Source organism: Macaca nemestrina, chromosome 4 (assembly GCF_043159975.1).
Source record: "Macaca nemestrina isolate mMacNem1 chromosome 4, mMacNem.hap1, whole genome shotgun sequence".
NCBI classification, from domain to species: domain Eukaryota; kingdom Metazoa; phylum Chordata; class Mammalia; order Primates; family Cercopithecidae; genus Macaca; species Macaca nemestrina.
In genome coordinates, this window is record NC_092128.1 from 172,061,744 (window position 1) to 172,075,136 (window position 13,393).

Sequence of the window (13,393 nt, forward strand, 5' to 3'; positions counted from 1 at the left end):
TCCTTTCTCATTGTTGTCAAATTATCTTTTAATGAAATCTTTGTCTTTGTAGCCCTTTACCAACTGGGCATCTACCACACCTCTCTTGATGTCATTTTTAATGTCATGAGGATGTAGCTGTCAATGCTGCAGCTCGCACAGTGGGCAATTCCAAGGTTCACTTTAATGATTCCAGAGAGTTCTGTGGATAAAGATCTATGCTGTGTTGGTCAGGAGCTGTTGACAGTATCATAGAAGGCAGTATTTCCATTGTGTTTAACATGTAACTGTCTCTTTCTATCTCTGTATGGTTCCTTGAGAGCCTGATGGTCAGTGCAGAAAAGGAAGGTGCTACTTCATCCCTATCCATTCTAACTGTCAGTTTCACTAGAATTTGGCCACTTCCAGTCACCAATTGCTTTGGCAATGTCTGTCACCACAAGCTTTTCTGAAGGCAGACCCGGGGGGCCAATTTGAGAGACAGCACAGATGTGGTATCTGCTTTCCCATCAGCACACATAAGATGCAGAACTTTGATTTTCTTGGGGTGGAACTTGGGTGTCATGATAAAGATGGCTAGTGTCAGATGAACCTGGATGCTGGACCACTGAAGAAAGTGATACTTTTGTCTCTTCCAAACAAAAGCTGAGAGTCGGACTTATTCTTAACTGAAAATTTCAATTAAAATTTTTTTTTTGAGACAGAATCTCACTCTGTCGCCCAGGCTAGAGTGCAGTAGGGCGCAATCTTGGCTCACTGCAAGCTCCGCCTCCCCGGTTCACGCCATTCTCTTGTCTCAGCCTCCCAAGTAACTGGGATTACAGGCACCCGCCACCATGCCCAGCTAATTTTTTGTATTTTTAGTAGAGACTGGGTTTCACCGTGTTAGCTTGGATGGTCTCAATCTCCTGACCTCGTGATCTGCCTGCCTCGGCCTCCCAAAGTGCTGGGATTACAGGCGTGAGCCACCACGCCCGGCCAATTAAATCTTTGCTATAGAGTGCATCCTGGTGTAGTGGAAGCAGCTTGAACTAATAATTAGAAAATCTGGATTGTATCTGGGTTCTTAATTCTCTTATGGTCATTCATCCTCAAGCCTGTTATTTGAATTGTCTGTGCCTCAGTTGGCTCATCTGTCAAATTGGGATGGCAATACTGACCATGACTATTGCGTAGGATCTTCTGGAAGATTAAAATGAGATCATGAATAAGAAATTCACTTTGATAAATTATAATGCATTAGTAAGTTTTATTATAACCATAAAATAATATTAAAACAGTAATATTAATTCCTGAAAAGAATAATCTTATATGTGAATGTTTTAATTATTTGAGTCTATACAGCTGTATTGTTTATATATCGTAACAAATTAGCCTTCCATTCATTAGATTAAGAAAACCTGCTGAGTCCTTTTACTTGTGTATTTAATACCTTTTGAGCAGTTTTAGATTTACAGAAAAAAACAGAGTGAAATGTACGTTAATTCCCATGTATTTCCTCATCTCTCTAACCCCTAATTAACATCTTTGCTACAATTAATGAACCAATATTGATACATTATTATTCATTATTAGTCCATAGTTTGCATTAGGGTTCACTCTGTTGTACATTCTATGAGTTTTGACAATTGTGTAATGACGTGTATCTACCGTTACAGTCTCATACAGAATAGTTTCATTGCCCTAAAAATCCCCAAGCTCCACCTTGGGGATAAAAAAGGAATTTATCCTTCCTTTTTCTCTTCCTGAATCCCTGGCAACCACTGATCTTTTTACAGTATCCACAATTTTGCCTTTTCTAGAATGTCATGTTGTTGGAATTATACAGCATGTAGCCTTTTAAGATTAGCTTCTTTCATTTAGTAATATGCACCTAAGTACTTCCATATCTTTTTGTGGCTTGATAGTTTTTCTTTTTATCCCTGAATGATATTCCATTGTCAGGATATGCCAGGATTTATTTACCTGTTGAAGAACAACTTGGTTGCTTCTAAGTTTTGGCAATTATGGATAAACCTGCTATAAACATCTGTATGTGGGTTTTGGGGAAATAACAAGGAGTGTGATTTGTGAGTCACGTGGTAAAAGTATGTTTGCTTTTGTAAGAAGCTGCCCAACTGTTTACTAAAGTGGGATGTACTCTTATGTTTTCATTCCCACCAGCATGGAATGAAAGTTCTTGTTGCTCCACAGCCTCACCAACATTTGATGTTGTCAGTATTTTGAATTTGGGTTATTCTAATAGGTGTATAGTGGTATTTCATTGTTGTCTTAGTTTGCAATTCCCTAATGACATATGATGTTGATTATCTTTTCATATGCTTACTTGCCATCTGTATATTTTCTGTAGTGAGATATCTTTCAGATCTTTTGCCCATTTTTTGATTGAGTTGTTTTTCTGTTGTTGAATTTTAAGAATTCATTGTATATTTTGGACGCCAGTCCTTCATCTGATATGTGTTTTGCAGATTTTCTTCCAGTCTGTGGCTGTCTTTGCCTTCTCCTAATATTTATTTCACTTATTTAACCTCAAAATCACAATCCAATTATTTTTAAGTACCAATGACATCCAGGTTTACAGTTTGTAAAAAGGTTGACAAATCCTAATGCTCCATTCTTATTTACCATTGACTCCTTTTGTGGTTGGTTGCATTTGAAGAATGAATCAAGTCATCAAGCCCAACACGGGCTCAACCTCAAACCTCACATTCTTAACCAGGATCATCGCTGCTATCATTTGAGAGTCAGCTTGCGGCCTGTCCAAGTTGGCTGGGTCTGGCTGAGCTGATTGGAGCGGCCGACATTTTTGCTGACTGGAGTCATGCTATCTTTGCCAGTTTGCTGGAATAGACACAGACACCGATTGGGTCACGCTGAAGACATTCCTGTCTTGTGAAGCAAGTCTGTTTGTATTTTAAGTTTGCCAGGACTAATGAATTAAAACATTTGGACTCTCCACAACTTGCTGTTTATCAATGCCTCTGACAGGAGGAGGGTTTTCTTTTGCTCTTGCTTTTTCTAGAAACATGACAACATCCTGGCTGTTAGAGAGGCAAGGAAAGGAGAGAGGGGTTGTGGAGGGAAGCAGAAGGGAAGGGAAGGGAGGTCCCGTGGGACGCTGGGGTCTGGGGCAGAGCAGGTAGCAGCGTGCTGCCCTGACAGCTGTCTCCACTCCTCAGATTGTCAGTGGCTGCTATGCAGCAGGTGCAGCCTGGTCTCTCACTGAGTCTCTACTCCACAAAGGCAACGACTGGCCAAGGCAGTGGCTGGCTCTGGGTTACACAAGTGCAGACACTCAACTAAGTGAGGTAAGCCAACAGGTGTGAAAACTGAACTAAATGCTCGGATCACCAGCAACTTAACCAAAGCTCTGTTACAGCTTGTAGCCGAGAGAAGGAACCTGTGGTTCATTTCCCCAGACGGTGTGATGAAAAGGCAAGTTGGTGTAGGGGTTCTTGTGGTCAATGTTGTGTGGAACTCAAAGTCTACTCAGTCTTGCCACCATCCTTTCACAGGTAGACAGATGTTCTCCATTGAGCAGACGGGAGGGACTCTAATTAGCTGTGTTTATTAATTCCATTTCCTGTAGCTGGAAACCATACCAGAGGACTATTTACAAAATCCTTGAGGTAAATTTCTACCTCTTGTGCTTGATTTCTTGGTGCGGGAAAGTGTTGGGAGATTTAGCCTAAAGAGGAGTACAACTTTCCATCCTTAGATGTTATGCTAAAGTGATTCGGTGATTGTACAATGCATAACAGTAAAACTTTTCTTTTTAGCTAAAATGTTAAGGGAATTTTAATAGTTTCTTCTGCTGAATTTGAGATAATCCATGCCATTCCCTAAGTGGCTAACAAAATGCTTGATTCTAAGCAGATAAGACTGGACAGAAGAGTGGCAGAGTTAAGATAAAATAAATCCTGAATCAAATAACAGATATTTTATATTACCCTTTTTTAAAATTATATGTTTCATGTTACTATTTCTTTCTAACTTAGAATTACATGATATGGACAGTGGAGAGCTTTTTGGTGCATTGCTACTTGTAGTGCTAAATAAACGGGTCAAATTATGATTCTAACTAGATGATAAACAGTTGCTGTTTTTTCTCCAAAGCTATACTAGGGTTTTAATATAAGCCTGATCTTTTTTCATATGCTGGGTAAGATGATTCCATATGTATGTATGTCTAAATATACATGTGTATATATATGTATTGGCTTTGGCTCTATAAATACTTTTAAAAACAAAATTCAGTGTTCTGGACACTATTTTTAGATAGAGGAAAGTTATGGGAAAAAGTCAGAAACCGTGCTGTGAGAAAATGTCCTGCTAAGCATTTCCCAGAATCTCTTTAAGGATGGCTAAAGAGATTATTTATACTTTGCCATTTTTAGAGATATTTCCCTTAAAATATCATTCAGGTTTTTTGGTTTACTGTCTACATGAGAAGGAAAGTAGAGGGTTTAGGGGAGGCAGGACTAAAAATAGAAAAGTTAAATATATGTTTTTAAATAACAGAGATATCATGTATTTGTAACTATCTTTTCCTAGTTCCCTGTAGACATCAAATTATCAAATATCTTGGTTAAAATATATTTGGGCTAAATTCTCTGATTATAATCAGAAATATTCATGTGTTTTTGCCTATTCCATTTTATCTGCAGGATGTTTTTTTCCCTTCATTCTACCTTAGTTAATTAATTAAATGATGATTTGATAGGTGGAGTAGAATATCTATAGGATATTTTTGAGTCTTGTCTTTTGCTTTTATAGATTAAGATGTGCAACCTTAGAAATGTTTGATAGGCTTACAGGTAATCAGATATTTAAAGCACATGATATTCGTAATATAACAGATATTTTAAAGTGGCTTTGGTATTCTTTATTTACTTATTATTTTTTTTAGACAAGTCTCACTCTGTCGCCCAGGCAGGAGTGCAGTGGTGTGATCTCGGTTAACTGCAACCTCTGCCTGCTGGGTTCAACCGATTTTCTTGCCTCAACCTCCCAAGTAGCTGGGATTACAGGTGCCTGCCACCACGCCCCACTAATTTTTATACTTTTAGTAGAGACAGGGTTTCCTCATGTTGGCCAAGTGGGTCTTGAACTCCTGACCTCAAGTGATCCTCCCGCCTCGGCCTCCCAAAGTGTTGGGATTACAGGCGTGAGACACCACACCCAGCGACTTTTGGTATTCTTTAAATGATTCCATGAAACTCATTCTTTACCACTCTCAGATTAATAATTCAGATTTAATTTGGGCTTTTGAACACGAAAAGCTAGTCTAATTTGAAGCCATCTGATACCTTATTAAGACTATATCTCTTTTTATCCTCCTCAGTTGAAAGTAAAATACTTTATATGACCTTAATGGGGCAGGATTGAACTGGTCAGTATGAAAGGATTCTGAGCAAGTAAGACAGGTAGAGATATTTCCAATATTTCATTCATTCTAGATGTATATTGCAAAAGCAATTTTTTCTTGAGCCAAGAAAAAAAAAGATTTAAATGGGGCAGGCAAATACTTTTGACGTAGAAAAAGAAAGCTCAAAACTAGGAGTATCTTTAGAATAAGCAGATAATGCTTACTAAGCTTAATAACTTCACCTGTAATTTCCAAGGGCCTCTGAGTATTTAGGGGGATGATGCTGGATAAAGTGACAATGGCTCTCTCTTGCTGTCACAGCTGGAAGACCCAGGAGAAGGCAGAGGCTCAGGTGCCCACATGATCAGCACAGCCAGGGTACCTGCTGACAAGCCTGTACGCATCGCCTTTAGCCTCAATGACGCCTCAGGTATACTCTGCTCTGGAAGAAGCGTTGTCTCCCTCGTACCCCACCTTTCCAGCATCTTTTCCAATACCACGCCTCTGTGGGAAATTTAAAGTTGCATGCTCGCATGACCTGATGATGGGGAATTTCATCATGATATTTCATCATGCATCGTTAGATGGTGGCTTCCAGAAATGCCTCTAGTGATGCTTTCCTCCACCTTGAGTCCTTGGGTCATTTAAACTCATTTTTTTTTTCTCCTCCCTCCTCATTCTAGCTTTCTTTTAGGATAAAATTCATTGAGCTATAACAATTTCTAACAATAGCAAAGTGTGTTATTGTTAAAACTGCATGAGGAAACATTTATTAGGAGCTGGCAGTTGGTTAGGTAATATGAAAATATCACTGTTCTGTTTCCAGCAACATTTGCTAAAGCCTAAGTTTGAAATGCTGGTTTCTCACTGGTGCTCCTACACTTCTGGCTAAATCAACAGACTTCAGCAGGAATGATGAATGGGACAGGTGAGGAGGAGCCTCTCTAAATAGTAAGGTCTGAGGTGAAACTGCCATACTTAGAGCCCTTCGTCATGGCTCCCCTCAGTGACCTCTTAACACACATATTGAATTGCACCCCTTTTGAACAAAGGACCTCATGTGGTGGGAGGTCACAGTGCTGAGGAAAGGAAGGCTTGGCTCTCTTCCACTGGTGCCCACCATTGCTCTTAGCTTAATGTCATCTGTTAAAATCACATGCTTAAACAACATTACCATTTAAACTTTGGGTCTTTCGAGGACTCTGTCTCTCTCTGTTCCTATAACGCCCATGTAGGGATGATGCTTTAAAAAGTAATGATTGGCCAAGCACGGTGGCTAACGACTGTAATCCCAGCACTTTGGGAGGCCAAGGCAGGAGGATCCGTTGAGCCCAGGAGTTTTGAGACTAGCCTGGGCAACACAGGGAGACCTCATTTCTATTAAAAAAAAGTAATAATTGAAAAGGGACAGGATCACTCCAAAATAATGCAAAGTAAGGAGCTCTGTGAAATCTGATGTCACACAACCATTGCAGGCTTGGGGTTACTATGCCAGGCGACACATTTAACCTGGTGTTTCCTAGACTGTTAGCCTCCAGTGGAGATGTATTCCATAGTAGGAAGAGGTGAAGGCTTGACTCTTCATAATCTATTTTTCTAAACGTCTTTCCATGATCTGCCGTTATACTGTGTCCTCACTCAGGGTCACTCTGAAAGACAGTGGTAAGAAGAAATCCTCCCAACAGGCAAATCAATCCACCCCAACATAGAGATGACAACTGCCATTAACTATACTTCTCTGTCATAATAAGCATTCACCTATATTATCTCTCATCCTTAAAACAACCATGCGGCCGGGCACAGTGGCTCACGCCTATAATCCCAGCACTTTGGGAGGTCGAGGCAGGTGGATCACGAGGTCAGGAGATCAAGACCATCCTGGCTAACATGGTGAAACCTGTCTCTACTAAAACTACAAAAAAAATTAGCTGGGCATGGTGGCGGGCACCTGTAGTCCCAGCTACTCAGGAAGCTGAGGCAGGAGAATGGTGCGAACCCAGGAGGTGGAGCTTGCAGTGAGCGGAGATCATGCCACTGCACTCCAGCCTGGGTGACAGAGTAGGACTCCGTTTCAAAAAAAAAAAAAACAAAAAAAACCCCAAAAACACACACACACAAAAAAACCGTGCAACGTAGGCATTAGTATTAGTATTCCTTATGTACAGAGACAGAGATTGCCGCCCAGAGACCACACTGTAAGTAATGGAGTTATGTTCTGAACTCAGGGCCCTAGGCTTGAAGTCTGAACTTTCTCTGTTTTTCCATGCTGCTTCTCCAAAAGGAAAAATGAAAGCCCTTTCTGTTTTTATGCATTTCATGAACGCAAGATTTCAAGGAATAGTCAGTGCTTTTCATGGCATCTTGAGTGGCTAGCTCTCAAGACACACGCATGCAAACCCAAAATCCAGAGGGAAGGAAAATGTATAATTTCCTTTCTTTTTCGGTCATGCTTCATGTGAGCAGAACAAGCCCTGTTACAATCAACAGCCTCACAAAGAAAATTTCAGTATATAAAGCTTATTTATCTCAAGCAGTATTATTACATTATAATTTTGGACCAAATGTACTGTTCCCTTGTCAACATTGTAACAAAATTTAATTTATTTACAGAAAAGAGCCATGGAGAGGTGAAATCTCCATCTTTGGTTTGCCTGAATAACCTTTCTTGAAGTACGAGATGTACAACTTGCAATTAATTTGTCACCATTGTTGGAACTCTCTTGGTCTCTGACTAGGAGCTCGCAGATGTTTCTCATCCATCAATTTATATTGGTTTGTTCCAGTCTCTTTCTCTTCTCTTTCAAATGACTCCAGAATGCCCACTTTCAAAATACATGGGTTTTAATAGGTAGCCTCCAAAAGGGATTATAATTTATTTTAAATAATTCCTACCCTCAAGCCCCACCAAAAGATGCTTATGAAAAAAACTCCCCAAATTAAGTATTTTAATCTTATGGTCAGTGTGTCCCCATATCTCTAGAAAGGGCACCTACCTGGAGAACCTAGGGCAGGAGCTGAGGTTCAGTGTTTCTCAGCCTTGCCTGATTAAAATCATCACCTGAGAGCACTCATTGAAAACACATGTTCTAAGGCCCCCACTCCTATATATTCTGATTCAGGAGACCCATTATTGTTGTAAGAAGGAAAAGAAAACCCCCTCCTATGTTTTATGCATATCACAAATGCAAGATTTCAAAGAATAGTCGGGGCCCAGGACTCTGTATTCTTGCACATACATGCGGCTCTGAGTGCCCAAAAAGATGCTTTGCAGATATTTGGGACACTCCTTTTGAATTCTTGAATAAGGAACATGTGGAGTGTCACACAGGAAAACACTTGCCATCAAGCGAGCTGTGCATGCCTTTTGAATTCCAGTGCATGTGGCCTGCAAACCACACATTTAGGGGGAAACAAAGGAAAACCCCCTAGACTTTCATAGTAAATGAGGGCACTAGGTGGACTTTTTGGGAGTGATTCTATATTGTTGGATTTATTGTTGATGAATAAGCAGAGTCCATGAGAAAAGGAGACATCTTTGCTTGTGAATATTGACATGTTCATTTCTTTCTTTTGTTTTTGTTTTTGTTTTTGTTTTTGAGAGAGAGTCTTTGTCGCCCAGGCTGGCATGCAGTGGTGTGATATTGGCTCACTGCGACCTCTGCCTCCCTGAGACGATTCTCCTGCCTCAGCCTCCCGAGTAGCTGGGATTACACGCACCTGCCACCACGCCTGCCTAATTTTTGTATTTTCAGTAGAGACGGGGTTTCACCACATTGGCCAGGCTGGTCTCAAACTCTTGACCTCAGTCGATCTGCCCGCCTCAGCCTCCCAAAGTGCTGGGATTATAGGCATGAGCCACTGCGCCCGGCCCAACATGTTGATTTCTGATAAGCCTAGTCTAGTGCTCATTTCATCTGGTCATTTCAGGACTATATATTCCTGAGATGATTTAGTGTAGAGGTTAAGGACATAGGCTTTACAGCCAGAGAGGCATGATTTCTAGACCTACCTCCAACACTATTTTTATGATCATTCCACCTTGCTGAAATTCAGTTTCCTATAAGATGCGAATAGTAGTGTTAATTCACAGGGTTGTAATAAGAAGCCAATGACACCTTATAGGTAAGGTATTTAGCAGAGTGCTTGATACAAATTAAGCATTAAACTTATCCCTGAAATTATAACTGACTGTGGAGTATCAAGGGAAATGTATACCACTGAGTAGTTGTGTCTCACCTACATCTCACACTTCTGCTTGACGTCAAGGTAGATTTTATAGTATTATTGACTGGCAGTTATTTGGGGACTAGTTATGCAGTTAGTAGATTGTTCATGTCCTATTTTTCCTCTGGTCAATTAGCTGAATTTATTTGGTTTCAGTGTTTCCAGCACTCTGCCAAAGGTGAGTGGGATGTGCAAAAGAGAACAGTATGACCTCCCATGGGCTTTGGAAGGCAGAGGTGTTTGGAGAAAAGTCTGTGTCACCCAGAGCAGTTAGTAATAGCTTCTTGGAAGAGGTGATAGTCAAACTGGGCTTGAGGGCAGGTAGAGTATAGAAGAGCAGTACAGGACAGATGCCATTCCTGGGTACTAGATACAAAAAAGGGGGCTACATATCTTGTAACCAGTTTTCTTTCTTTTCCCTCTAAACAGAAAGCAGGAGCAAAACTTAAGAGTCAGGAAGAACATGGTGTGTTCAAAAAAGACTAAAACTAGTCGTTTGGAGCAGAGGTCTGAACTGTGGAAGAGTAACATGTCTACGTGCCCTGCTTGAGCCAGGCATTGTTTTAGATACTTACATAGGGTACCTGTTTAGATAGCAATAGACTAGGGTTACTAAGTCAATCTTCAAAGTTCAGCAAAAGGGTTTGGACTTGATCAAAAGTGATGAAATGTCAAAAGTCCTTAGAAAAGGGAATAATATGATGAAAATGGTAAATGTTTGGTGGAATAGTCTGGAATGTGGAGAGATGGGAGAATGGAAGAGGCTTTTTATAATGGTACCAAGTGATGAGAGCCTGCATTAGATACTGTAATGGGATGACTGAATTCAGAGTCCATTTTGAAAGAAGGATTGAAAGGACTTGGTGACAGACTGGCCCTGGTAGATGAGGAGTTGGTCATTGTTCAGTGATAGCAGAATGAGCCATAAGACTTTGAATAGAACATGGACCTCCAGGGGTCCTTAAATAAAGGAAGCAAGGTTTTGGAGCATATATATATATATGGCTAGTCAAGTATATATATATTATATATATATATATATTTTATATATATATATTAGTTTTTAAAGTAATACTTAGCTAATGGTAATTTCCAGAGGCAGTGATGCCTGTCTTTAATGAGCTAATGATATTAATGATAATCAGTATGATTTCTAAACTGGGAACTTCAAAGAGTTAAAACTTCCTAAACTGGAAACTTCATGGAATTAATTCTCTTAATAGAAAAAAGTGCAGAAGAAAAATATGAATCCTACCTCTTGGGTTATTCAAGAATCACTGGCCCTTCTCCAGCTAGAGGGAATTTAGAGTTGGACAGACATTAGGATTTCTTGTTAATTATTTGAGACTTTTATTCATCTTCAGCTAAGCTAAAATCTGTCATGCTCCTTGTAAATTTAGACCTTGGCTTTGGAATTCTCTCTGTCTTTTGCATTTTTTAGAGCAGTTTTTTGTTTTATTTAGAAAGAGTCAAGAATACTAGTATCAGCTCAAGCTGGTAGCTTTTAATATTTTGTTTTTAAAATTCTTTTTGGCCAGGCACGGTGGCTCATGCCTATAATCCCAACACTTTGGGAAGCTGAGCCAGGAGGATCACTTGAGGCCAGGGAAGACCAGCATGGGCAACATAATGAGACCTATTTCTGTAAAAAAATAAAAAAATAAGCTGGGCGTGGTGGTGCATGTCTGCAGTCCCAACTACCGGGGCACTTGCTTGAGTCTTGGGGATTGAGGCTGCAATGAGCCATGATTCCACCACTGCACTCCAGCCTGGGTGACATAGCAAGACCCTATCTCAAAAACAATTCTTTCGGGCTATTAGAAATTTTTTATATCTGGATATGAATTAATTGTATGACATTTAGTTTTTTTTCTTTTTTTGAGACGGAGTCTCGCTCTGTCGCCCAGGCTGGAGTGCAGTGGCCGGATCTCGGCTCACTGCAAGCTCCGCCTCCCGAGTTCACGCCATTCTCCTGGCTCAGCCTCCTGAGTAGCTGGGACTACAGGCGCCCGCCACCACGCCCGGCTAGGTTTTTTTTTTTTGTATTTTTTAGTAGAGACGGGGTTTCACCGTGTTAGCCAGGATGGTCTCGATCTCCTGACCTTGTGATCTGCCTGTCTCGGCCTCCCAAAGTGCTGGGATTACAGGCTTGAGCCACTGCGCCCGGCTTTTTTTTTTTTTTTTTTTTTTTTTAATCCAGAACCTATACCATTGGTGTCTCTTTTAAATAATACAATTTTCTTCTCAAATATCAGGATGTTTTGTGTGGTAGGGAGAATTACATGGAGTGGTTGCAATAGCTACCTTTGAATCTAATGCAACAAGTTGGGTGTTATGTGAAATCTTTTTGTGTACACTTATAAAACTGGCTCTCAGCAAAATTGCGGTGCAGGTGAAGTGTCTTTTTATTTATCGTTATTTTTTAAGGCTAGTCAAGTAAAGCACTGAGAGAAAAGAAGGAACAAAGAAATCTGTAGCTGGTTGTGATTAATTAATTGTAAACACCATTGTAAAGTGACTTTTGTCGCTGTCCTCTTCCTTCAACCTTTTCCACCTTCAGTATTATTCTCCTTGTCCTCCTCAGGATCCTAAGGGTTTCTAGTACTTTTTTCTCTCCATACTTTTAATCATTGTTCTCTGGAATGACTCTAGAAAACCTCATCCACGCTAAGCTATAAATGAATATTGAGTTTACCATTTTCTCCTCTCTTCTTTTTTTTTTGAGATGGAGTCTCACTCTGTCACCCAGGCTGGAGTGCAGTGGTGTGATCTTGGCTCACTACAACCTTCACCTCCTGGGTTCAAGCCACTCTCCTGCCTCAGCCTCCTGAGTAGCTGGGATAACAGGCGCCCGCTACCACACCCAGCTAATTTTTGTATTTTTAATAGACATGGGATTTCCCCATGTTGGCCAGTCTGGTCTCAAACTCCTGACCTCAGGTGACTGCCCACCTTGGCCTCCCAAAGTGCTGGACTTACAGGCGTGAGCCACGGCACCCAGGCCCCCTCTCTGGCTTTTTTTTTTTTTTTTTTTTTTCCATATTCACAGGGAACTCTGTAGGAAGTTAAGGGGTAAAGTTCCCACTAGGATTTTAGACACCAGGAACCAGGAATTTGCAGGAAACCGAGGCTCAGACAGTCACTATGAACTCTCTCGAATCACCTTCTGTCCCAACATGAGCTTACATTTAAAGCTGTCTCAGCATGCAGTGACAACATTCAGTCAAAAGTGCCTTAAGGGCAGGGTGGAAGGTGGGTGTCTCCTATATTTACATTTCTGATGGCACGCAGAGTTGAGAACTATAGTAGAAATGTAATTATGAAACACTTATGAAATCAGTAATGCACTATCTGTAACCACTTGGGGTTCATTATCCTGGTGTCTGATGAAAAGTCTGAGATCCTATGGGATTTATTGGTTGGAATGTATTACTTAAAGTTGTGAAGAAAGGCCAGAAAGGAGGTGAATGTTTACTGAATACTTAGGAGTAGTGCTTTTACTGGCATCTTCTCATCAATTTAATATTGGCTGCAGCCCCACAGGAAGGTGCTATTCCACTCGCTTTCACAGAAGTGGAAATAAATGTTTGCTAAGTGAGATGAAGTGACTTGCTTCAAATCATGTAATTAATAAATAGAAGGAGGGTTCAAAGCCAGGTCCTCAGGACTGTTACTTAATTGCCCATTTAGAGGCAGAGTTCATGTTATGAGAGAAAGCTCAAAGCTTCCTGACAACGAATAGCTTCCCAAGGGCCATGGGGTTGATGGAGGAAGGTTACTTCTGGTATGTTGTGGTAGGAGAGAAGAAAAAAAGGAGTAAAT

At 40.6% G+C, this 13,393-nt stretch overlaps 1 protein-coding gene across 2 annotated transcripts in view; it reads left to right on the forward strand.

Moving 5' to 3' along the window:
* Window positions 1-3,007: 3,007 nt before the first annotated feature.
* The window catches only part of LOC105472772 (MAP3K7 C-terminal like), a 44,966-nt gene continuing 34,580 nt past the window's right edge, over window positions 3,008-13,393 (forward strand). Inside the window, exons 1-2 of one of the 2 annotated variants that reach the window (XM_011726307.2) lie at window positions 3,008-3,287; window positions 5,669-5,777. In XM_011726307.2, coding sequence (XP_011724609.1) covers window positions 5,708-5,777 — 70 coding nt within the window. In that variant the 5' untranslated portion in view covers window positions 3,008-3,287; window positions 5,669-5,707. The remainder of the gene's footprint in view (window positions 3,288-5,668; window positions 5,778-13,393) is intronic. The other variant, XM_011726310.2, reaches the window with a different exon arrangement.